This window comes from Mixophyes fleayi, chromosome 7, assembly GCF_038048845.1.
Source record: "Mixophyes fleayi isolate aMixFle1 chromosome 7, aMixFle1.hap1, whole genome shotgun sequence".
NCBI classification, from domain to species: domain Eukaryota; kingdom Metazoa; phylum Chordata; class Amphibia; order Anura; family Limnodynastidae; genus Mixophyes; species Mixophyes fleayi.
The window spans coordinates 100,888,617-100,913,601 of record NC_134408.1 but is presented as its reverse complement, the minus strand read 5'-3'; the positions used below and the strand labels follow the sequence as shown (position 1 = coordinate 100,913,601).

At 38.6% G+C, this 24,985-nt stretch overlaps 1 protein-coding gene across 1 annotated transcript in view; it reads right to left on the bottom strand.

Moving 5' to 3' along the window:
- FASTKD2 (FAST kinase domains 2) overlaps positions 1–24,985 on the bottom strand; it is a 43,547-nt gene that overhangs the window by 6,615 nt on the left and 11,947 nt on the right. The window contains exons 4-9 of the mRNA XM_075180216.1: positions 23,187–23,295; positions 21,572–21,695; positions 19,904–20,043; positions 15,875–16,047; positions 13,384–13,532; positions 3,525–3,737 (exon numbers count right to left, since the gene is read on the bottom strand). Coding sequence (XP_075036317.1) covers positions 3,525–3,737; positions 13,384–13,532; positions 15,875–16,047; positions 19,904–20,043; positions 21,572–21,695; positions 23,187–23,295 — 908 coding nt within the window. The remainder of the gene's footprint in view (positions 1–3,524; positions 3,738–13,383; positions 13,533–15,874; positions 16,048–19,903; positions 20,044–21,571; positions 21,696–23,186; positions 23,296–24,985) is intronic.

Below are 24,985 nucleotides of genomic sequence, written 5' to 3'. Positions count from 1 at the left end.
AACTGTCACTTCTCCTTCAAGAAATATATACATATTTTTTTAAAATCTTTATAAACACTTTTAACAATTAACAAATTAAAAACATCTTAGTATACCAAATTTCAGCCCTTTCTGAATTTTTTTTCCACACACACTAAGAATTTAGTAGGTCAGTGTATAACTCCGCCCAGCAGGTGGCGCTGCAGCTTGGTTTTATTTTTTCCACACACACACACACACACACACACACACACAGACTAACACACGCCACTAGACATTTATATTATAGATATACACACACACACACACACAGGTCATGGTAGACCATTTAGAAGTTGCAGTATGAAAAATGTAATGGGAGTGCAAGTGAAAGAAAATTCATAGTTTTACAATTAAGGCAGTAGGAGAAGTGGAGGTATGAAATGCCACTGTATATACCCCCTCTCTCAGTAAGTAGGCTCCTATGTTTTATTAACCATTCCATGGCCTGGGGTGCAGAGACTCGAGAGTAGACAGAAAACATAGCATGGAAGGAGGAGGCACTCACAGGACTGGTAAGAAATTATTGCAACGTTTATTAATTTATATACACTATACAACATTTGCTTACTAGTCCTGCCAGTGTCTCCTGGGTGAAATATTTTTAGGATCACAGGTTTGAACTGATTGATGCGCAAATTATGTAAAACTAAGTATGGCACATGTGTCAGAGGAAGAATGGTCTCATATCCTATAAAGTTTGAAAAAAGCCATGGTATGTATCTGCTAACAACAAATTAATTTATACATATTACATAGGGTCTATCATACCCCATGTTCACTGGCTGACATTGGGAAAAAACATGACTCGGACTGCCCAAAGTGTGGGTCAACTGATTGCAATTTCTGGCACTTGCTATGGCAATGCCCAAAAGTACATGATTTCTGGACCAAGGTATGGGCATGTGTTTGTAATATGGTGCATAGGGTTCCTCCTCTTACATCAAAGATATGTTTAGTTGTTATTTCCTTGGATGATAGTTTCTCTAAAACTCGTTGTCATTATATCTTTACCCTCACAACCCTAGCCAAGGTTATTATAGTTATTATTATTATAGTTATTATACACACACACACACACACGTTCATCCTTTAATTCTTTCCCATTGAACCTTGTTACAAAATATGGATAGGTGCAAAGTTATCCTTTCACGCTTCCTCTCATTAGTCTATGCAACATGGCTATAGCTATTGAATACCCGCTCTATAAAAGTCCAAGTTAGCTCTAACCGTTCCTTCATAATAAGAGCTGATGACAAATCTTTCAAAGTGTCCTCTATCTATATAGATTTTATCTCTCTCTCTCATATATATATATATATAATATAAATGTCTAGTGGCGTGTGTTAGTCTGTCTGTGTGTGGAAAAAATAAAACCAAGCTGCAGCGCCACCTGCTGGGCGGAGTTATACACTGACCTACTAAATTCTTAGTGTGTGTGGAAAAAAAAATTCAGAAAGGGCTGAAATTTGGTATACTAAGATGTTTTTAATTTGTTAATTTAATTTGTTAATTGTTAAAAGTGTTTATAAAGATTTAAAAAAAAATATATATATATATTTCTTGAAGGAGAAGTGACAGTTGGGAGTGGTTGGTGGTTGCCGGGGGTGACAGTGGGGAGTTTTTAACACCTTAAGTAGCTTGATTTGACTAGAATGCATGAGTATCATGCACGGGTTAACTGACCTACTAAATTCTTAGTGTGTATGGGGAAAAAAACCTCAAAAAGGGCTGAAATTTGGTATACTGACATTATTGACGAGTTGAGGGGTCAAACTCATTTTCGTGAGGTAATTTTACCTCATGAACACACATGTGTACAGTGGCGGATCCAGGGGGGTGCGATCGGGGCAATCGCCCCCCCCTAGCAGGGGTTTGCTGCCGACGGCTGCACAGTATGTGCAGGTCCGTTTGGCAGTGACAGTGTGCTGCCCGGCCGCTCTGATTGTGTTTTAAACACAATCAGAGCGGCCGGGCAGCACACTGTCCCTGCCTGTCACTGCCGAGCGGACCTGCACATACTGTGCAGCCCCCGGCAGCCTCAGAAGTCGGAAAGGGGGCGGGGCCTAAATCGCCCCGCTCTAACATCCCCCCGGGGAACAAACATTTTCTAGAATGCATGAGTATCATGCACGGGTTAACTTGTATATATATATATATATATATATATATATATATATATATATATATATATATATATATATATATATATATATATTAATTATATACATCTGTTCTGCTTGAATCAAATTCACCTACATCACAACTATTTATGCTGTATGGCTTTATATTTTTTTGTTTTTTGTTTAATTTGTTTTATTTCATTATACTTATACTATGTCTTTTGTCTAAACCCTACAATAAAAATTACTTGATTTTTAAAGTATGGCACATTTAATTATACTGATCTTATGGGTGTATTGGTATTCTTCTGCTTTTCTCTTCTCTGGTTCTCTATGCTTTCATTGTCATAATATAGAGATCTAAGCAAATGTCTCTGAGAGAAGCATTTATTGTTGCATAAAATGTTATATAAAATTGGGAATAAGCAATGCGTGAGTTCCACTCATAGGTTGAGTGGTTTTTGTTTTGTTTTTTGCTAAGAAACACCCATTCCACCTAATATCATTCAGTGTCTCCTGACTGGGTGTGCAAGTGGTGATTAGCGCTGCTGACGTGTACAAGCCAGGCCCTTTTATCAGTACTCTACACGTTTCTTCATTTTAATTCATTCCAAAAACCACTTTTAACAACTAAGTAATGAAACCAATTGGGATGATTGTTACTGTACAACACACACTCCTATATACACAAACACAAAATCAGTTACACCGAACACGCTGTTTTACATTCTCTACTGATCAATATATCAGACGTTCATTGTTATTTTATGTAAAACATGTAAAATATGCCAGGCATGATCATAGCTCTTCACAATATGGCACACAAATAGGATAAGTGTATGATGGACATACATTGTTAAAAGGACTGTTTAAACCATCCTCGATCTTCGCAATACATCAATGTGAAAGCCATGTAGGAACACATAAGGCTCTGGTAAAAGGGAAGGCTAGGAAGAAATTCTAAACCATGAATATACATGAAACCTACACATCTGATTTCAGTGGTTTTACCCGAGCAAAAAAAAAAAAAAAAACTAAAAAAAAAAACTAAAAAGAACAAAAACAAAAAAAAAAACCTCATTTTGTGCATGAAACTTTTAGAAGTTCTTCCTTGCTCTATATCATTACACTGAAAGTCTATAAAAGTCCAGGGTAGAGAAAAGCAGAGGAAATCCATTACACCCCAAGGATCATGGTGCATGTGACATACTTAGTGCTACAGAACATTATCATTTCACTTTGATTCTAAAAATACAACACTCAGAATATGTCAGGTGCGCTCCTCTTAACTTATTTTCAGAATCCTTTGGAGACCACCCAGACCCTGGAATCTAATTTAATATTATTTTACTATAGTAAAAAACATAAAATGGAGGTATATACCAATATAGTAACTGTTGGGGATCTGCATGCTATGCTGGTATAAGTTTGGATCGCCAATATAGTTTTGCAGATAAGTGTGGAATCTTTGGATGGAAGCAGCACACATAACTGGAGCCTTTTTCAAATCCTGTAAGCATTCTTGAGATGACATGTCCATCATCGAGCACAACTTAATGTGGTTCAACAAAGCTATATCTTTCTTGTTCTCCGTGCCTGCAGAAAAACAAAGAAAAAAATTAAATTATCTATACAATTCATATGTACTTGTAACTGACAAAGCATATCTTCATTACAATATTGTTATACATCACAATTTAACTAATTGATAACCTAATAACATACAAGGAGGAAATTGAAAATGTCCTCGGGAAAATTTAAAAAATAAAACAAACAAACAAGAAAATTTGTTTATTGGAAGCACAGAGAGTGACAAAGTACGAGAAAAATAGTCTCAAGTGTACAAAACCTTATGCATCATTGAAATGACTGAAGACTAATCAAAAATTAGTAAGCAAACAATGGCAAATTTTTAAAACTAGCTTGATAAACTGGTAGGGGGAATGAATAGGAAGGGAATTGGGTAATGAGGATGGGGTGTGTGTATGCAGTCGGGTCGGTTCTGTGGCCTTGAAATTACAGCTGACATTGGATTATTGCTAGGGCAAGAGCTATGCAAGAAGATGCTCAAGATTACAAATTGAGAAAAAGAAAAAAAAAAAAAAAAAAAAGATTATGAAAGGATGGTAAGTAACAGAGGAGATTCCTCAGGATGCTGGTTATATAGTTCATTTGATGTGTGCCAGGTGCAGGAACATACCATTGTTAGGATTAGAGGATGGAACTTTTTCAATGATGCTGCTATCTGGCGTGTGATTGCGCTAGTAATGTGTCTGATCAGTTTATCAGCAGGGGGAAAAAAAATATGAACTTTTGGGTGTTCTGGAACCATTTTGCTGGCGATAGTGGCGATTGGGTTTATGATCTCTGTCAATAATGTAGAAGTTTGGGACAGCTCCACTAGATATACAGAAAAGATCCTGGATTAACCACAATATATTTAATGTTCTTTGGATGGAAAAAAATCTTTAGAGTCTGGTTGGGACTGAATACCATCTAAAAAGTCATATATAAGCATTTTCTTTAACATTGACGTTTATGAGAGATTTAGCAACTCTTTACCATATGTCACTCCTTAGAGTCCAGAGTGTTGCTAAAATGCAACTCCCATTTGGCTGTGTGTGTTTTCCTTTCAAATGTTTGAAGTAGTTAGGAGTGTTTTTTAAAGTGTCAAGATAAGACCCTTGGAAAAGTGTGGAAAGCGGCCTACGAGAAAGGCATTTTTTAACTGTTAGAAATGTCTAATCTGTAGATACTGTTGGAAAGGACTAGTAAAAAAAACAAAAAACAAATGTGATTAATGCAAGTCAGAGAACTGGGGGGATCAACCCCCAATCGTGAGAGGTTAGTTATGAAAAATAAACTGACTTTAGACCATAACAGAGCCATATGAGTGAGGGGGACAGAGGGACGGTCAGATTGCCCCATAAGGGAATTAAAGGAGAAGGAGGTGGGTTAGGCTGCTGGTCTTAGTATAGCAGGACAAGATAGCTGGGGACAAACAATTCAAGGCATTAATGGGGGTTTCGGCCAGAACTGCTGATTTTATGTTAATCCAAACTTTAGTACTTGGGGGGTATTGCCACTGAATGCACTGTGCCAACTGAACTGCAAAATAATACTTGCAAAAACTAAAAATGCCCCAGCCACCCAAACTTGAAGGTCTCTGTATGATACGGTTTGGATATGAGGTTTTCTCCCAGACCAAAAAAATTGCATCACCATTATTTGCAGATAGGACTGCAGTGAGAACTCTGGTAAGTAATGTATAACAGTGCCAGTAGACTATTCTTTGTAATGAAGGCAATATGGCTAATCGAGGAAATTATATTTTTCCAGTCAAGTTCTTCTTTATGCAGGCGAGCAAGGGTGATCATTTGCTTGATAAGTCAATTTTTCTAGTTAGGAAAATTCCTAAACAATAATCTTGCAGGCCTAGCATTTGAAGGATAACTTGAGCTCCAGAAGAGGTTTTCCTTTTGGAGGGGAGAAAATAATAATAATAATAAAAAAAATCATTACATACAATGGTTTGTTCTGGAAAGGAGTAGACTGATACTATAAAGGGCTATTTTATGATCGCTTGAAGCTACCCTTATTACTGATACCGGTGGCGAGATTGTTAGTGCGAAAGCCAGGAGCAAAATGGGGCACCCATTTGGTGCTATTTTGGGTGGCCATGAACAGCAAGTTCAAGTGCTTGCTATCAAAGTACGAGTGTGAGAGAAAACCACATGGGTGGAGGGAATGTTAGAAGCTATTGGGTAATTGGAGTATAGATTTGGCAGGGAATAGGATGGAAGAAAAAAAAAAGGGCCTAGGGAATGGGTAAGACGTAAAAACAACATAACCACAGCAGTGGGAGTGGTGGGGATGCCAATGCAACAATCCTATGTGGCGCTGTACCTAATGGCTACTTTAACTTGCACTTATATGGAAAAGTGAACATTGAATGCTACACTTCAGTAACTGAAGGATCAGGAACCATAAGTCTTCTTAACTTACTTATCCTTCATAATTTACTATAAAACAGTATTACAGAATCTAATACTCATGTTACTTACTTTAATTACCAAATCTTTAGTGTCTATTGTGTTCTAATCCTAAATTTAAAAGAATATGAGAGCTTTCAGCATATTAATTAGGGTCACTTGCACACAATATTTCCTTTTCTCATCATATAAGTTGCCACTAAAACCTCCTACTTCTCCCTTTTAAATAATTTTAAAATCATCCATTATGTCACCAATGCTACAGCTAAAACATATTTGCATGCCCTCATTCTATTTCATTTGGTGTATTGCAATTGCAGTATTGACATTTGAGAAGCTTACCAGCTTCTCAAATGTATCCATGACAGGCCACCCTCAGTTCTACAGCTAAGCTGGTCTACTTCACTTTCAGATCTCTTCCTACTTTCTATCAATTTACTTAATTCTCTTGTGCCTATCCATCATCAACCGTTTAACTTCTCACCTTGAGTGTTAGAGTTTTGGAAATATTTTTTCTTAAGAGACCAGTTCAACTCACATTTTTTTTTAACACAGTTCTGGACTCATTAAGTTCCACATTTCTCTTTCTGCTAAATTTAAATTACTTTCAAGTTTGTTAAACTGAATTTTACAGTTTGCCGTAAGGAGATTACAAATAGAGAAAAATAACTTATTTTCTTTTCTCATTTTGGGTACAGTCTTCTGTCTGATGACCTCAGCATGGAGAAAAGAACGCTAGAGAATTGTCTAATTGCAGTACACACCACACAGTGACATAAAACAGTAAAAGGTGTTTATTTTATTCAAGCTTGTTTAATGAGCGATTTTTATATTGCAGGCACCTGCTGCTCATCACAGGTGAGTTCAGTTCCAAAGTGAAGGAGAAACACCTGCTTCAAATATAATTATTTGCAACTACTTCAAAAAGGTAATAATTTTGTCCTGTAATTTAAGAATTTCGGCGTGAAATAAACTCAGTACATTTTTCTAGCGTTTGTGTTTTATTCCACTGCAAACTAAAGAAATAGATGTGTGGAAAATAAGAACATTTTTTTTCAGTATATATATATATATATATATATATATATATATATATATATATATATATTTATATATTTATTTTTTTTCTTGAAGAGATGGAGCACTGTTCGACAACAAAAATGCAAGTGTGCCAATAGGTGCCAACATTTTTGCCCACAAATGTATATTTACCGATATGGCTAGTGGGGCCGTCCTCAGCATTGGGGGCTATCTCCTACATTTTATCAAGGCCCAGATTATTCCCACTGCTCCACAATTACTTAGCCACCAGATATACTGCTTCAATATAGAAAACATGCTTCTACCACTACAATTCTTTTCTGTACAGCTGTTTGGGGAGGCTCTTCGGCTTTTCCTGCGATCTTCCTACGCTACCACCATGATTAAAAGTGTGAGTCAAAAAAGGAGGGAAAACACTGCTACTATAATGGAGCAGCACATCAGTTCTAATGTGGAGCAGCTGGAAATACCTGGATCAAGTTAATCTGGCAGTGAGTCAAGCTGTGACCATCACATGCTTAGTATTTCTGGCATGTGAATAACACAGGCTTGGTTCTTTCGAAGTTAAAACTTATTATGCCTGCATGTACCTCCCTAGAACATCTCTGTTATTTCTCCAAATGTCCCTCAATGCTGCTTCCTATGTAAACAATTATCCAACACTCTTTATGGATGCTCTTAACCTCTGCCAACGACTGCTCCAACTCTATCTACGTGCACGGCTTTCAATCATCACTGCAAACCTCAGCACCTGCAATCTTGACTTTTGCTGTTGTACACTTTCCATCACTCATCCAGAAAAGATGATTAGACTATTTGAGTGCCTACCCCATGTTCCCTCATACAACCCCATGGTAGCAATGTCCACCAGATGGAATCATAGAAAGGGATTTATCGTAAGTATAAAAATCCTCTGTTCTCCTTCATCCTATCTGGGGACACTGCTACCATGGGGACGTACCAAAGCAGCCCCCTAAGGGAGGGACCACTCTGACAGTCCAGTCTGCAACACTGTGCAGCCGAAACTGGCGTCCGGGGACGCAAACACATTAAATTCATAAAACCTAGTGAAGGTATAGACAGAGGACCAGGTGGCCGTCTGGCCGAGTTGATCTGCTGAAACCCCATTACGCTCAGCCCAAGAAGTCCTCACTAAGCAGGTGGAATGGGCAGCAATATGACTAGGCACAGGCCGTTTGGAAGTGACATAGACCTGCTTGATTGTGGATGTAATCCACCTAGCGACGGTCTGCCTAGAAGCTGACCAACCCCGCTCCAGTGAACCCATTGGTTCAAAGGGGAAACTATGCAGCATGGTCAGAACCAAGTTTAGGGAGCTGTAGGCGTAACATAAGGGGCTGTACATGCAGGACCCCTTGTAGTAAGGATCTTACTTCCGGAATAGCAGCTATTTTCAGTTGGAACAAGGCCGACACCTGGACCTTTAGGTTCCCAAGTCGCAGACCTGTGTCCAAGCCATTGTGGATAAAAGCTAGGATATGGGAAAGATGAAAATTAGTCGAGTGGCAGAGTCTTTGTTTGCACCACTTAATGTAGGTATGCCACACTCTGTAATAAATACGTCCGAGGTCGGTTTCCTGGCTCGCAGCATGGTGTATACCACTCTGAAGGACCGCCAGAGTTTGGCCTCAAAGACCATGCCATCAGGTGCTGATAACCCGGCCCTGCCATAACAGGTCGCCTCAACGGAGCAGAAACCTTCTTGGAACTCCTACCCTGCTTAGAATGTCTGTGGGCCCGATGTATCGTGGCCAATCGGGAACCCTCAGGCTCACCAGGAGCTGCCCTAAAAAGGCCAGCAACTTCTATAGCTCTGTGAGGGACGGAAAGTCCCTCTGCTTGCTCAAGTGGCAAGTAGCAAAACTAGCCCCCCCCAGGTTATCTGAAGAGTGTAAACTTTCATGCCCGGCCATCTCTTGAGGAGAGATCTGAGGGGCTAAGGGAGTTAAAAGAACCCTCTCCTAGTCATATTCTGGCAAATGACTTCTGCTGAAGGAAGCAAAGCGACAGCCTGGCTTCAATTTAGTGTCATCGTTATGTGAAAAGAACAAAGGGGGGGGGGTCAACCTTGGAACAACAGCTATGCTGACCCCCTGAATGATCACCACTCTCTTCAAGTTCTGGGAGAACAAAGCTCCAAGAATTCTGACCCACAGTAGGGATCCCTCTATCCCTGCAGGCACAGAGAGGGGAAGGGTCCAGTCAAGCTGCCGGTTTGTCTGGGAGCCTGGGGTCTGGATGTTTTGCAGAGAATAGGACTCTCTCTCTCTGGGAATGACCTCTGCCCACAGAGCACCTGCGCCTAATGGTCTGGTCTTTCCCCAATGAACCCCCCCGAAGGGAATGGTGAAAAGACCCAAACTTCGGAACCCTAGGTTTAGGGCTACTCACCGGAAGGAAGATACTTTAACCTTAAGTGGCCGGAGAGATATTATCTAATTCTGAGCCAAAAAGGGCTGAGCCCAAGTATGGAAGAGCCTCAAGAGATTTCTTTGACTCTGCATTGACATCCCAGGACCTGAGCCAGAGAGTCCACATTTGCTGATGGTGAGATAGATGAGAAAACTGAGGCTGCGTTTTAAGCAGCCTCATACAAGTATCCCGAGGCCTCCTTTAAATGTAGAGCCAGGGGAAGATGATCTGAGTCTTGTAACCCTGCTACCAGCTGGTCAGCCCAGGTCACCACTGCCCGGTCACCCACGCTAAAGACAGAATACGTCTTGGCGAGACGCCTGCCGCCAGGAAGATGGATTTAAGAAAACCCTCCACCCTGCGGTCAGTGGCGACAGGGAGTGCCGCAGAACCCAGCACTGGAAGAGTAGTATGGAGGGTCAGCCTGGCCACTAGCATATCCACATTTGGAACCTGTTCCCAGTGGGCTGTTCCTAACGCTGCAGGGGATAAGGAACTGGAAATCGGTGTGCTATAACAAACTTCTGGCTGCTTCCAAGCTGACTCAGCTATCTCTAAGTTCCACTGATGTCGGAAAACAGACAACATGACGTTTGCTGCGCTTAAAAGAGACCTAGATCTGACCGAGGTTCCTCTAGATCCAATAAATTCAAAGTCTGGTGAACTGCCAATATCAAGTCCTCAATGCTCTGACTCCATAAGGGTTTAGCCACATCACCCACCAGGGAGGCGGTACGAATCCACAAGAAGCTCACCTTCCCCCACCAAAGACTCTTCTAAATCAGAAAGTACGAGGAGAGGATGCGTAGATCTATGACGCTTGCAATTTAACTGATCCAGGCCTTTAAGGGCGTGTACCACACAGGCTCTCCCTGAGAGGGACCTCTGAAAGAGGAGGTGGATGACTGACCAAGAAAGCTCAGGTTCACATCCTGCTCTGCTGCTGGTTCCAATGGTGCAGCAGACGAGACTAAAGGGGCGGGAGCCGGGGGAAGTACCCCAGCTAACACTGGGATCTCTGCCGGACGGGCAAGCATCTGAGCCAGTGCAGACACCAACTGCACCAGCGTGACCGCTCATGCCGATTCCTCCTACATTATTATATCCCATGCCGATTCCTATACATACATATATATATATATATATACACGCACACACATACATATACACACACACACCCATGCACATATGTCCAAGCGTATACTCTGTATTTTAGCTATCTAGGTACAAAATGTGCTTATGTGGCACAATGTCTACCCTAACAGCAGCATACATATATCCACTGGAAAGCTTTGCTTTACACTTGGTCTTTCCCTTGTCCGACATATAACAAGGTAATGATTTGCCCATATTACCTGCCACCTGTCTATCAATAGAGGCAGAATGTAGCAACCACACCCAGGGATAATTAGGAGAAGGTGTGCTTTTTTTTTTCTCAGCAAAGGAAAGAAAAATAACTTTCTTAGAGGATACTGTTTTGTCTGTGACATACACCACAGTACATCCCATCCATATAAAATATGTATATATATATATATATATATATATATATATATATATATATATATATATATATATATATATATATATATATATATATACACACTCCTATAGCAAACCTAGGTACAGAAATTGTGGTTTCTGTGGCACAATGTTTACTCCAAAACAATAGCATACATATATCCACTATAATAATCTGCAGACTGTGCATGTTTTCTTTTATAATGTGTAAATAATGATAGAAAAGGGTATTAGCCCTCCTAGAAGGCCAAGGACCAGCTCAAAACGATTTGGAGAAAAGAAAAATCGGTGCAGCAATGTCCTGTCTAAATTACAGCCTTGGCTGGCTCAATTGTATTTCCCTCTTGGGAACATACCAACTGCTGCAGAAAAGTTGGGATATTTTTATATCTTTTCACTCCCCCGGACTGCTCCTTTCCTCCTTGGCAGTCTGAGAATGCTGACCAAAGGCAGGCTTCCCTCTAATAAGCCCGTCGGTCTGTTTTTGTTTTTTTTATATAAACTCACAAAACCAAAACAAAATGTAGTGAGTAGACCTCAATGTATTATACATGTATCAACTTCACTATATTCTCTATAGCATACAATGCAGCAAGTACAATGAGAGATAGAAAGGCAAAGGAAAAGATACTTAGCTGCCTGCTAACAGGTGGATCTCCCTATTAACTCCTCCCTGTCCATCTACCTTGCCTAGTTTTCTTTAATTCTTAAATACCCCCTGTTCTGCTGGGCTTCCAGAGTTAAGCCCGGAGACAGTAGTATACTTTCTCTCTCCCCCTAATCGTGTCTTGTGCTCTAGATCTGATCTTCCCCCCTCCCCCTCTTGAGGAGGGGACTTGGAACATTCCCAAGATGACACCTGCAAACATGCTGAGTGCCGGTGCTCTATGCCCTACAGAGCAGCGCCAGCCCTCAGAAATTATGCGACTGTGGGCCTTTGTGCCGCCCATCAAAAATCAGCACATGCTGGATTCCAGCGCTCTATGCCCGACAGAGCAGCACTGGTCCTCAGAAATGATGTGAACGCGGGCCTTTGTGCCGTCCATCAGCATCAGCACATGCTGGATTCTGACACTCTATGCCCGACAGAGCAGCACTGGTCCTCAGAAATGATGCGACTGCGGGCCTTTGTGCCGCCCATCAGCATCAGCACATGCTGGATTCCAGCGCTCTATGCTCGACAGAGCAGCACTGGTCCTCAGAAATGATGTGACTGCGGGCCTTTGTGCCGCCCATCAGCACACGCTGGATTCTGGCGCTCTATGCCCGACAGAGCAGCACTGGTCCTCAGAAATGATGTGACTGCGGGCCTTTGTGCCGCCCATCAGCATCAGTACACACTGGATTCCGGCGCTCTATGCCCGACAGAACAGCTCCAGTCCTCAGAACAATATGACCGCTGGTTTTACCTGACAGCATCTGTAGAGAAGAGAAAAATGCAGTCAGTGAGCCTCTGCTGTTCTCACTCTGACTACTACTACCCAGCCGAAAACTGGGAGTAGTGTGCTTGTTCCAGCAGCGCTATTAAAATAAAATAAAAGAAACTATCAGCTAAACAAAAGCCTATCTTAGCAAGAAGAGTGTACAAGAGGTCCTACTCCTCTGGCACTCAAAACACACTGAGGTTTGCAGGGGGTTGCAGAGAGGATAAGCCTGTGGACAGGAAGTAAAATAAGTTAACTATTTGAGCGCCTACTCCATGTTCCCTCAATACAACCCCATTGTAGCAGTGTCACCCAGATAGGATGAAGGAGAAAATATAATTAAGGTTTAGTCTAATATAGTCCGAGTAGGTCTTTTTAGATCATTCATGTGTACATCAATGTCATGTAAATATATTTAATCTCCACATTAAACGATAACACCCTAAACCTTCAATTTACACAAAATAGGCACAATGGATATTCAGGTATTGCACCAGTTCATGAAGAAAGATGGTCCATACAACAGAAAAGGAATAACAATACTTAATTATAAGTTCAGTTCCAAGTATCAAGTAGTAATAGCTTGCCCACAACAAAAAACCCTACATGACTGTATACAAAAAGTTACAACAGAGAGAATATGAATATCTTTTATCAAACGCTCCCCTAATAGTCACCCTACCCAAGGACAAATGGTATTTGCTATAAGCTTAGTCATTAGAGATACTTAAAGCTCCGGCTACATGGACATTTCCAAATCACTGCACATTTAGATGTAAACAGATACATAAAGAATGATATTATAGGACATGCCCTGGGCCACCAACTCACTTAAAATACTTTCATCCTTTAGAAGCTTGTTTATTGCAGAATGAGGTAAAAATCCAAGTAAACAGAAGCTGTACACAATTCCCAGAAGTTGTGAGCTTTTTATCATATCAAGATTCAACATCAGTGATTTGTTCAGAGTCCCTAGGAACCTTAAAATGTAAAGCACAAAATAAAATGAGTTTTCATGAGAATTTAAGAGGTGGACCCCCACCCTTTCCCCTCCTCTCCTCCATCTCCCATGTTTTTTGTGCGGACAAACCAAAAAAGCTAAATTCTGAAACACTGAGTTTAAATCCAAAGGAAACTGTTTGGAAATTAACACAAAATGAAAATAATGGTCACATAATCAAATTGGTTCTATACTCTGATAATAACATAAATAAAGAAGACGTTTGATTACATGATCCCCGTAAGATGACATTCCTTCACTTAGCTACTGGATTCAAGTCCAGTCTAGCCCCTTTGCTGTGACGCCTATGATAGAAGTTTGTATTTGTTTTTGAGAGTATTCCATTTCTGAAATAAACCATTCCTTTGAACACCATGGTGTCCTATTGTTTTTTTTATAAATTAATATTTAAAACATTCTATATTCCCCGAGTCATTTCTTAATTTTATTTTTTATATTACAAATTATATGATGCATTCTATTGAAGTCTTAGATAATTGAGCAGGGTTCAGATGTTATAATATAGAATGCATTAATATTCAACAATACATTTTTCTATATTTAACATACATAACTGAATAATAAAAGTTAAAAAAAATATGGCAGACTTCAAAGCAATAAAGTTAAATGACAATATTTCACTGCTTTACTCTTAGTGAGAAGATAAATCTATTAGAAGACTATTTTAAGGAGAATTGTTGAAACTATATATTATGCTATAAATGTATTGAATAACAAAAATGTTTAAATATACTATTATTATTATTAATTGACCAATTTTGGTTATAAGTAGAGAGCTATGTCAGATGAGGGCAAGTTCTTTTAGTCATCTGATGGGTAAAAATGGTTAGCTACCTCCCTCTACACATTGCCCATTGAGATCATGCTGAGACAAAAGTGAAGACACTTATCTAGCGAACACCAACCTATGACTGCTGCACAGCCAAAGTCTATTCAATCCAACGAAAACTCAAGTGCATCTAATACAATATGTTTAAATATAATTGTACATTATTCACAATGTCAAACCTTTAAGCCAGTAATTTACAATTGTGTATATAAAGCCACATATATGCTAGAGCTATGTTTTAGAGGGCTGCATACATCATATCTATAGAGGCCATCTATGATGTTGGGAAACACAAACACCTTGGAGGGCAGCTGCACAGGACTACCATGTGTCATACCCTTTTGCTGAAAGCAGTCATATTTACATAGACATGTGTGAGACTATTCATTATATATATATATATATATATATATATATATATATATATATATATATATATATATATATATATATATATATATATATAAATAAAGACTGAGCACTGCAATCTGACTTTTATCTATTAAAATGTGTGACTTCCAAAACTGCTGACTTAAATCTGTATTATAATGGTACATTTAGGGGGGTATTCAATTGTTAGTTTTAACGCGCTAAAACACAAAAAAACGAGTGCTCGAAAAAAACTTCATATTATACGGTAATTTTGCGCGCGTAAACAGTTAATACGGTACTTACTCGCTGCCAGCGGGCTGAATTTCAGCTCGCTGCTCAGGGAGCTGCGAGCTGAAATTCCGCGAGTAATTACCGTATTAACGGTAAGATTTTTCGAGCGCTCAATTGTTAGCGTTAACGCTAACAATTGAATACCCCCCTTAATATCTTTAAAAAAAAAGTTTTTAACTATCATCACATTTCCACAAACTGAACATCTGCACAAATATCTGCTACTTTGTTGTATAAAAAAAAGTCAGAAATTAGTCAGAAATCAGTTATCCTGCTATTTATTATCCAAAATGACAAAAACAATATGGTAGGTATTAATGTAAACTGTTCCACAGTTACTAGCTGAATACATGGTGTTGCTAATTAGCAATCACACTGCATCAGTTTTCCAGTACAGCTTAGAAAATAAAAGCAAATGTGTCAGTTGCTATGGCTTACACCACCTTTTTACACCAGTGACACGTGGAACAGTTTTCATCAATGTCCCCCTATATGACCTATGGATAAGTTACTTGTTCCTCCCCATGTCCGAGTCAAGCTTGGTGTAAAAAGTATTCTGTGGTAATGTCATACAATAACTAATTGCTTATAATCGTTTGTCCACTGGGTGGCACTATTCCACAGAAAGCCATGAACAACATTTCATGAGAGTTTACACTGATCCAAAAATACACACATATATACTATATATATCTCTATATCTATATACGGTATCTATATTCCTAGAAAATTCATACAAAAACAGCCCATATGTAGATATATATTATGAGATTTTGTGATAACATTAAACTGTAAACAGAGATACTTACTGGTCACCCTTCCCTTCAGGTAAATGGTTTACTGATGAAAAGATTCTGCTTGTTCTCAATAAATCCTTTATACTCAGTGAATCAGAATGTTGCATTATATCCTCTGCAAAATAATCCAACAGCGGAACATGGCGATAATTAAGCTTTGACATATTTTGTAGAATCACTGCGATCTGTGAAAAAGAGAGGGAAATAATAAAGTTAGTATTAGTGATTGTGTGAGGCTTATAACTTAGCGGTCCTCACTAATGTCAAATTTTATCCACCATTTCACCTGTTATAATTAAAACGAATCATAGTATGTCTAGACCCCGACCAACCAATGCTGAAGGGAAAAAGTGTAGTCTCTCTTTAGCTATACCAACTAACTGTTGAAACAGACTTCATGTGGGTTGCAAAACTTAAATTCACCTAGACCGTGGTTATAATGGATTGAGATGCAAATGACTGGGGGAAAAAATTTCAGGCGATTAATCCAGAAATGCACTCTAACTTTGCCAAGCATTTTCCCCCAGCAATATTGTCATCATCATCATCATTTATGTTGTACAAGGCCTTTGTACAACACAACTTATCACTTCCTGTTTCTCACCGGCTTTAGATAAAGGCATCATCTGCACTATAGGAAAGAAACTGGTCTATGTTTGGAAATCCCCACACAAAATCAAGTAATAGACTAATGTGAAAGCTGGTCTCAACCTGGAAAAGTTTTCAGGAGTTTATGAAGAATCAGAAATGGCCGACAGTGAATGCTCAGAAAATAAAATGATTAATGATCAGGCAGGATGTGAAAATTATTTTATTTGACGAGACATTTCCCAGACTATTATTATTTACACAAGTGTGCCTTGATGATAGTGGTTTATTCAGGAACTTGTAGTTCCATATGCAATTACTGAAAAATTGATCTGCTATGATTGTAAGTTGGTAGGACAAACCCCCCTGAGTGAAACTTATGAACACAGTTAAAGACAAGGTACCCAACCTTAAAGCAATATGGGAACTCTAGAACTAACTACATAATGAATGCTTCAAGTTTGTACTAAACAAACATCCGACTCCTCTATCCCTCCCTCCCTCAATATTTCCTAGCTTACATATGGGCCTGGAGGTGAAGGACAAGCAGAGGTAGGGTTTTTTGGGGTTGTTCTTTTATTTTTTTTTACACATTTCTCCTCTTTTCCCTAACGAGGACCAGTTTAAGAACAGTTTGGGAAAAGAAAGTCATAAATTAAATTAGGAAAAGTTATCAACTAGGAATACTAATCTGTTACTTCTATAAGCAGTCACTATGCATTCTTCACTGCTAAAAAAATACTGCTATACATTCAAACATATTCTTCGAAATAGGGTTGAAGGGGCAGTTGGTAGAGTAAGATGAGAGCACAATCTGTGTTCTCAGTTGCTAGGGTAATGAACTTAGGTTGGATTGGGGAGTGTAGGGGAAGTTGTGTGAGGTCAAATGCTGTTGATTTGGTCTTTGAAATAGGTGGCAAAATCATGGTCTGTGAGAGGTGGTGTAAGAGGTCAGAGAAGAGACTTAAAAAGAAGTAAGAGGATAAAAGACTGGATGGATATTCGTAAAGGAGAAATAACTATATTATGCAGCGTTGTACAGAGAATATGTAATCATTTCCATCAATAGCTGCCCCATTGGAGCCCGCAGTCTTAATTCCCTACCACACACACACACTATGGTCCATTTTGACAGAAAGCAATTAACCTACCAGGGTTTTTGGACTGTGGAATAAAACCAGAGCACCCAGAGGAAACCCAGGCAAATATAGGGAAAACATACAAACTTCATACATATGGGGCCTTAATTGGATTCAAACTCAAGACCCCAAGCAGCAATGCTAGCCACTGTGCCACTATGCTGACAAATATGTTTGCTTGACAAGTGAAACAACAGTGTTAAGATTAAAGTATGAATTTATAGTGGAGGAAGTCAGCTTTGGAGAGAGGTTTCCTCCAGTGGTGCTCAACAGGTTGGAAGCACATTTTCAGGTAGTGGGTTTGTCTGGTTTGCCATGGTTGAGGTTTGGATCCTCTCCCCCAACTGCACACCTGCCTCTCGCTCACCTGTCTGTGCACTGGCAAATTCCTATCCTTCTTTAAACAAGTGCTCACATCACCAAGAGAAAAACATCTCCCAACCCAGCCTCTCTCCAAAATGCCCATTTCACTTATCCTCCTCTCACTCCATCCTCGACACTCTGCAATTGTGTTTTGCCCACAATATTTCACTGATACTGTACTCAATGTTCTACTTCAGGGCTGGCCAATTAGTCAGAGTCGAAAAATATCTATAGATGTCACAAAGTCATACCTGTCAGACTATTTTGCATGCTCCTTATATTATTTTGTCTACGTTGTATGTCCCTATTTTATTTATGTCCTGTTTTCCTCTCTGTTTAATGCTGCGGAGCATTGTGACATCATATAAATCAATGAGGATGATAATAATAATAATAAAATACCCACTTGAATAGGATATAAGTGTTGCAGCAAGATTTCCTCTCTCGCTCCTCATCTCCTAGACCACTGTGCAAATCTCTACAGTTATGGCCAAAGGTTTTGAGAATGACACAAATATTTTTTTTTTTTACAAAGTCTGCTACCTTGCAATTAATTTCAAATTCCCTCTTTGCCATGACAATGAACTTTATCCCAAAAACATTTCCACTACATTTCAGCCCTGCCACAAAAGTACCAGCTGACATCAGGTCAGTGATTCTCTTGTTAACACAGGTGAGAGTGTTGACAAGGACAAGGCTGGAGATCACTCGGTCATGCTGATTGAGTTAGAATAACAGACTGAAAGCTTTAGAAGGAGGGTGGTGCTTGAATTCATCGTCCTTCCTCTGTTAACCATGGTTACCTGCAAGGAAACATGTGCAGTCAACATTGCTTTGCACAAAAAGGACTTCACAGGCAAGGATATTGCTGCTTAGTAAGATTGCACCTAAATCAACCATTTAACGGATCATCAAGAACTTCAAGGAGAGAGGTTCAATAGTTGCGAAGAAGGCTTCAGGGTGCCCAAGAACGTCCAGCAAGCGCCAGGACCCACAAATTCTGACAAACTCCAAGCATTGATTAGGCAAGAATGGGCAGCCAGTAGTCAGTAAGTGGCCTAGAAGATGATTGACAGCATGCCAGGGTGAATTGCAGAGGTCTTCAAAAAGAAGGGTCAACATTGCAAATATTAACTCTTTGCATAAACGTAATGCAGTTTTCAATAAAAGCCTTTGACACTTATGAAATACTTGTAATTTTACTTCAGTATACCATAGCGACATCTGACAAAAAGGTTTAATAACACTGAAGCAGCAAATTTTGTAAAAAAAACAATACTTGTGTTATTCTCAAAAGTTTTGGCCATGACTGTACACTAGTTTCTGATATCCTACAGATGCCAGTTCAAATTATTCACATCCACCCAAAAAACACTCAATACCACTACCCCTCAAACAACTCAAATTTCATCTCAAAATACTCTCCCTTACACAGTTAGATCTACCTGTGCCATGCCTCGTCTGATAACCATTGCTGAGTCCAGCCTACAAGACAACCTAATCCTATGTTGCATCCCTTTACAGATCTACCTATCTGTAGTCACTTATAGAACTCCCTATCACGCCTACCTATACAACTTACACTGTCAATTGTCAAAATCTCCACTGTGAGCCACACTCACGCCTCTTTTCTCAGTTGTGCCCTTTTACTATTAGATTCTAAACTATCTCCTGAGCAAGACCCTCCATATCCATTGTATTCATGCCTGCAATTATTTTGTCTACCTTTTATCTCCCTTATTTATTTATGCCTTGTGTTCCCTACCGAGCGGCGCTGTGTGCCACCTTACAAATCAATAACAAGAATAATAGCATAACAAATTTTCCTACAAATAATGTGGTGAAATTCAGTTTGTGAAAGGCAACTCTTAATGCACTGCGCCTCATGTTTCTAAAGTAGGCAGACACCGATTTGGACTGTCACAAGGTTATTGCAGACCTCTTACATTACCTGCCATATTGTCCATGTGTCAATGGTGTTCATTATATTGTCCCCAATTGCCGACAGCAGCTTTTCATTGAAATAAGACAGTTTAAAGCAACAGTAGAGGATAGTGTTAATATCTTCATAGGTCAGCTCATCTATGCAACCTAAGATGAAAAAGTATAGAGAAGGCATATTCATAATGGGTAATGGAGAGAGTAGACTTGTATGGGTCTTAACCAATTCACCATGTCATTAGCACTGATAACAATGAATTTAACATGAACTTTTAAAGGGATTGATAATGGTACAATTATATTTGCTTGACGGTTTTTGAGTTATCCCTCTGAATAAACTATAGGCAAACCTAATGAGTGCTGTCTGCCACTATTTGCTCCTCATTTATTCATGGGCCTTTCATGATTGGACAATGTCCCAGTGACATCATGTCCTACCTCCAATGATGTCACACTCATTGCCTACCTCTAGGCCAAACACCCAAGTGAATGTATTGCGACACTATATGTAGAATAATGAACTGACAGGAGAGTTCTTGGAGAAGATGAAAGAGATTATCGTCAATGTGAGCTGTAATGTGAGCTCTGCAAGTACTTATTAGCACCATCGGAAAAGCTAGGTCATGTCCTATAACAAAAATATTTTAATACATGTGTCCCTTAACATTAACGTCAGATACAGAGGAGAAATAAAAATATATGGTTAGTACCGAATACTTTGACATTATCTCCACTAATTTGGTCCCATACTCCAAACTAGCCTTTCCTATTTACAAGTAAGATGGATTAAATAAAAAAAAAAATGTCTCTGCTATAGGCACAGTGTCTGATCAGTGTCCCTTTTCTTAAAGGGAAATTAAACTGAAACACTCATTCTTTATTAAAACCTAAAAGATTATTTGTTTAACAGATTACTGCTTAGTAATCAGGTATTATATCATTTTACACAGTAATGGTTGGAGGACTTTCTCCCACTCGTTTATATATTAAGATATGGAAATTTGTTTGTGCCCATGCACTTTACAAAAAAGCTAGTAGTAGTAGTGCACAATTTTCAGCAAAGATTAATGCGGCCATGTAACTTTCTTTACTCACAACACATAGAATACAGTGCTGCAAACTATGATCATCACAGTAGTCAATAAAGTCTAAAACGGTACAACTGTTAATAACCGGCATGTAATTACAAGTTCAGCACTTACAAATTTATCTGAAATCTGCCATAATGCAAGCAATATACCGGTACATATCGCTTGCTAATTAACACCTCACTTGGTGAAACTATTGCAAGCTTTACTTGAGATGATGAACTTTACTTCAAAATGCAGTTTCCTGATGGTTCAGCACAGAAAATGGTACCAAGAGAGATGGCACTGCTATTCCATCATGTTTGGCTAAAAACTTCTTTACCTCATTACACTTAAAGCTGCCAACAGACATTCAGACCGATAAGTGAACCACACCAAATGTGTCACATATCTGGTGGTTCATTTATCAGGAAATGCCAGATCTAACATGCCTGCAAAAAGCTTCTCCTGGTTGACCACTGGATGATCGGAGTATGGATGGTGAAAATCCAACAACCTGATTTAGTAGTGCAATAACTATGCATGATGATATGCAAGAATTTCAATTGGATAACTAATGCTTTAGCAAATGTATACTCTAGTGAACTTACCAATGAGTCTGAGACTGCACGCATTCAGAAGATCATAAGCATGAAAGTCAATGGTAGCAAGAACAGAGAGCATATTTTGGCACTGGATGGCACTGAACTTGTCAATCATCCGTAAAGCTTTTTTCTTATACAAAAACAAGAAGAGAAACAAATTATAGAAGATAAGTATCAACAGAAAATCAATGCAAACATACTTATACCAACAAAAAGTAAGAAATTATTGCTAAATAAAACAAGTCATTTTAAAAAGCAGATAAGGCCAATGATACTTGTTAGTAATAGAAATTATGAAATAGCTTTTAACAAGGAAAGACTCCAAGGACAGGAACACATACCCTGGTGCATTATAGCATCTTTATTGCACTGAAAGTTCCATGACTACTACAGAGGGAATCTGTTAGATATGGATAGTCTCTACATGAACTTGGTACCATACACCTTTGTGTAATAAAACCCATAATTTATGTCTAATAATATAATAGTGAAATCACATTTTCACAAGTCATACATCAACGGTGTGGTATATGTATGGAAACTGGTGCCAAAAAAAAGTTCTATAACCCGTAGTAACCATGTTTGCATTCATTTTCTAAAACAACAAATTGATATAGATGGCTCCACTTGGAATACAAACAACAAAACAAATAAACAAACATTCAAACATATTTCAAAATAATCGATTAAAGTCAAAATGCCTCTACTGTCTATTCTATTTCTGCTGTCAATTATGAGAATACTGTGAATCAAATGTATTATTCAATATGGTTACAAATTAGTAACTACAAACAGCAACAAATTATCTTTACTTATAGAACCAGTAATTGATAATTATTTTAAAATGTGGGAATGACACAGACCTACCCCATTTAAAACGTCTATTCTGTGATACTTCCTCCCCTACATTCCCTTCTCCCCAAATCCAGTTTATTTTATGTGGTTGTTTATTCAAAATGTTTTTATATATTTGACACAAAATATGGACCTTATATTTGTTATTATTCTGTACTTTTGTTCTTTCAAAATAAAATGTTTAAAATATGTGCGGATGTTATTAGTAATAAAATGTGTTTTTTCTGGTATTGCAAAAGGAAAATCTATATAAAGGTGGAACTTTAGGAATCCTTTATTTCTAAGTAATGCTGCTAATCTCAAGAATTGTTTTATTGGTATTATCATTTTTTGGAATCATACACAAATTAGCTTTAGGGCTGTGCACACATTGGGATTTTATTAAAGGGAATGGGGCCTTATTTCTGGGCACCAACTTCCGCCTCCTCCCCCATTGTCTGTAGCCTTGCTCGTGATCGGAGTGCAAGAAATGATTTTGTAATGGTCTGAAATCCTCTATAAAAGGCAAAAAACAAACCATGTACATTAAAATAGATGTGAAGTCTGGGTAAGTAAAACATTTACATCAATCGGCAACTACATTAGTGTACATGTGTAAGATACTATGAGAGTTCGTGCAAAGGCCAAATAAATAAATTAGGCCAAATAAATAAAAAATATATACTTTACTGCTGAAAGCAAACAACAAAAACTTTATTATGTTCTGCAAAAAAAAAAAAGTTAAATAGAATATTTATATTGATAAAAAATATATTCTATTTAATACCTTAAATCTGAGTTTAAGATGTAATGGTGCATCTCTTCCAAGGCTTTTCATCAGGTTCTGAAGTGATGTGACCGTTTTGATGTCTTCAAGTTTAAATTCTATCAGAAGCCTAGCACAAGGGAAAAAAAAATTAAATTCATTTTATGGACATTATGTGTGTCTACAGGTTATCACCTGGTCAATTCTCAGAAGTTTTATGCAATATAAATGTTTTGCTTTAACAAGGCTATAGAGGGGATTCAATTAGCCGCAGCGTTCCTCAGAAGATCGTGACCACAAGATTTTTACAGGAATCTCCGCTGATTTAGGGTGCAGGAAAAATGAGCAGAGATTTCACTGTAGTAATGTTAAAAGTGCACAGCCGCGATGTTTTGAGGAACATGGCGGCTAACTGAATCTGAGGAAATAATAAAAGGAGACACAGACAGTGTGATAATACAAAGGCAAACTTCAGTTATTGTATTAATTTTATTATATTATTTTATTAGTTTTCTGAAGTTTCAGTTATTTATTTTAATAATCTCTATAATAAAATAGCCCCTGGGATGATTACAATAAGGGGAATGGTGTCTTAGATTTCTTCTTGCCAATACAATGTATTTTTACAGAGTGCTTGGGAAAAGTAACTGACCCAGCAGCCACACGCACGAGCACCAAAACAAAACAGGGGTAGAGTTCAGGACTCCTCATACGCAGTGTCTCTGTCTCCCTGGCAACCACAGAAAGGTTGGGATATTTCAAGAGTGCCCAGAAGGCTACTAACTAGCATGCCAACACCTTCATAAATGTAATAAAGACAAAAATATTTTTTCACCTTTAAATAAGGTGTGTTGCACTTTGTATCATTCCCTCTTCACTGGAGGACTCTGCTAAGCACCTCCATCAAAATACTACAAGAGGCGAGCTGCAACCTCTTTATTTATTCCTATCAAAATGTATTCAAAATGTACTAAAGCACAATCACAAAAGGATGGTTATAGGTAATTATGGATTTGATATGATTTTGGAAGATTCACCCACATGTAAGAGTAATCAAATTAAATGGTACTTTATAATGAGTTTCATGATAAGTAATGGCTGTTGGAGTGGGAGTCCTAAACGGAGCTTACAATCGATGTAAATTACTAAGGGATAGTGCATTAATGTTTGCAAAAACAAGATTGGATAGAATGAGATGTTCCCTGGCCACCAATAGAGAATAAAGAATGGTGGGATATAAACATATATACAGAGACAACAAGAACAGGTAGAGAGACAACATGATCACTGTTCCCCCTTTAACAATGGCAGCAATCTAAAGGATACAGGGATTAAGCTAAGCAAGCTCCTGGACAAGATGAAGCTAGGCGGAAGAAGTGATCTCCCCGGAGACTGAAAAAGTAAAGAACCGTCGTCAGGTTTTAAGGGGCATAGTATTAGCTCATGTTTTTGCTATTATTTTAGTTGTTTATATTTTAATCTCCGTCAGGCAAGCTCAACGGGAACAAGGGCAGGAAGCTCAGAGACAAAGGAAAGAAAAACAAGGAATGAGCAAACAGCATGTGAGCAATCAATGGCAATTGGCAAGCTCTCACTATCAGGCCAACTAAGCAGAATAATTAGAAAGTGTGAGCTGACTCAGGTCATGGCTGGGATGCCAACATATATTACTGATGTGTTAGGGACATTATGTGCATTGATAGTGGAACTGATAACAAGTGGCTTAGGGGCACTCACTCTGGCAAACTCTGGCAGGGTGAAAAATATGTTAATAAGGTCATCTCTAGCGTTAGGAAATACTAGCATGATAGACTAGCATA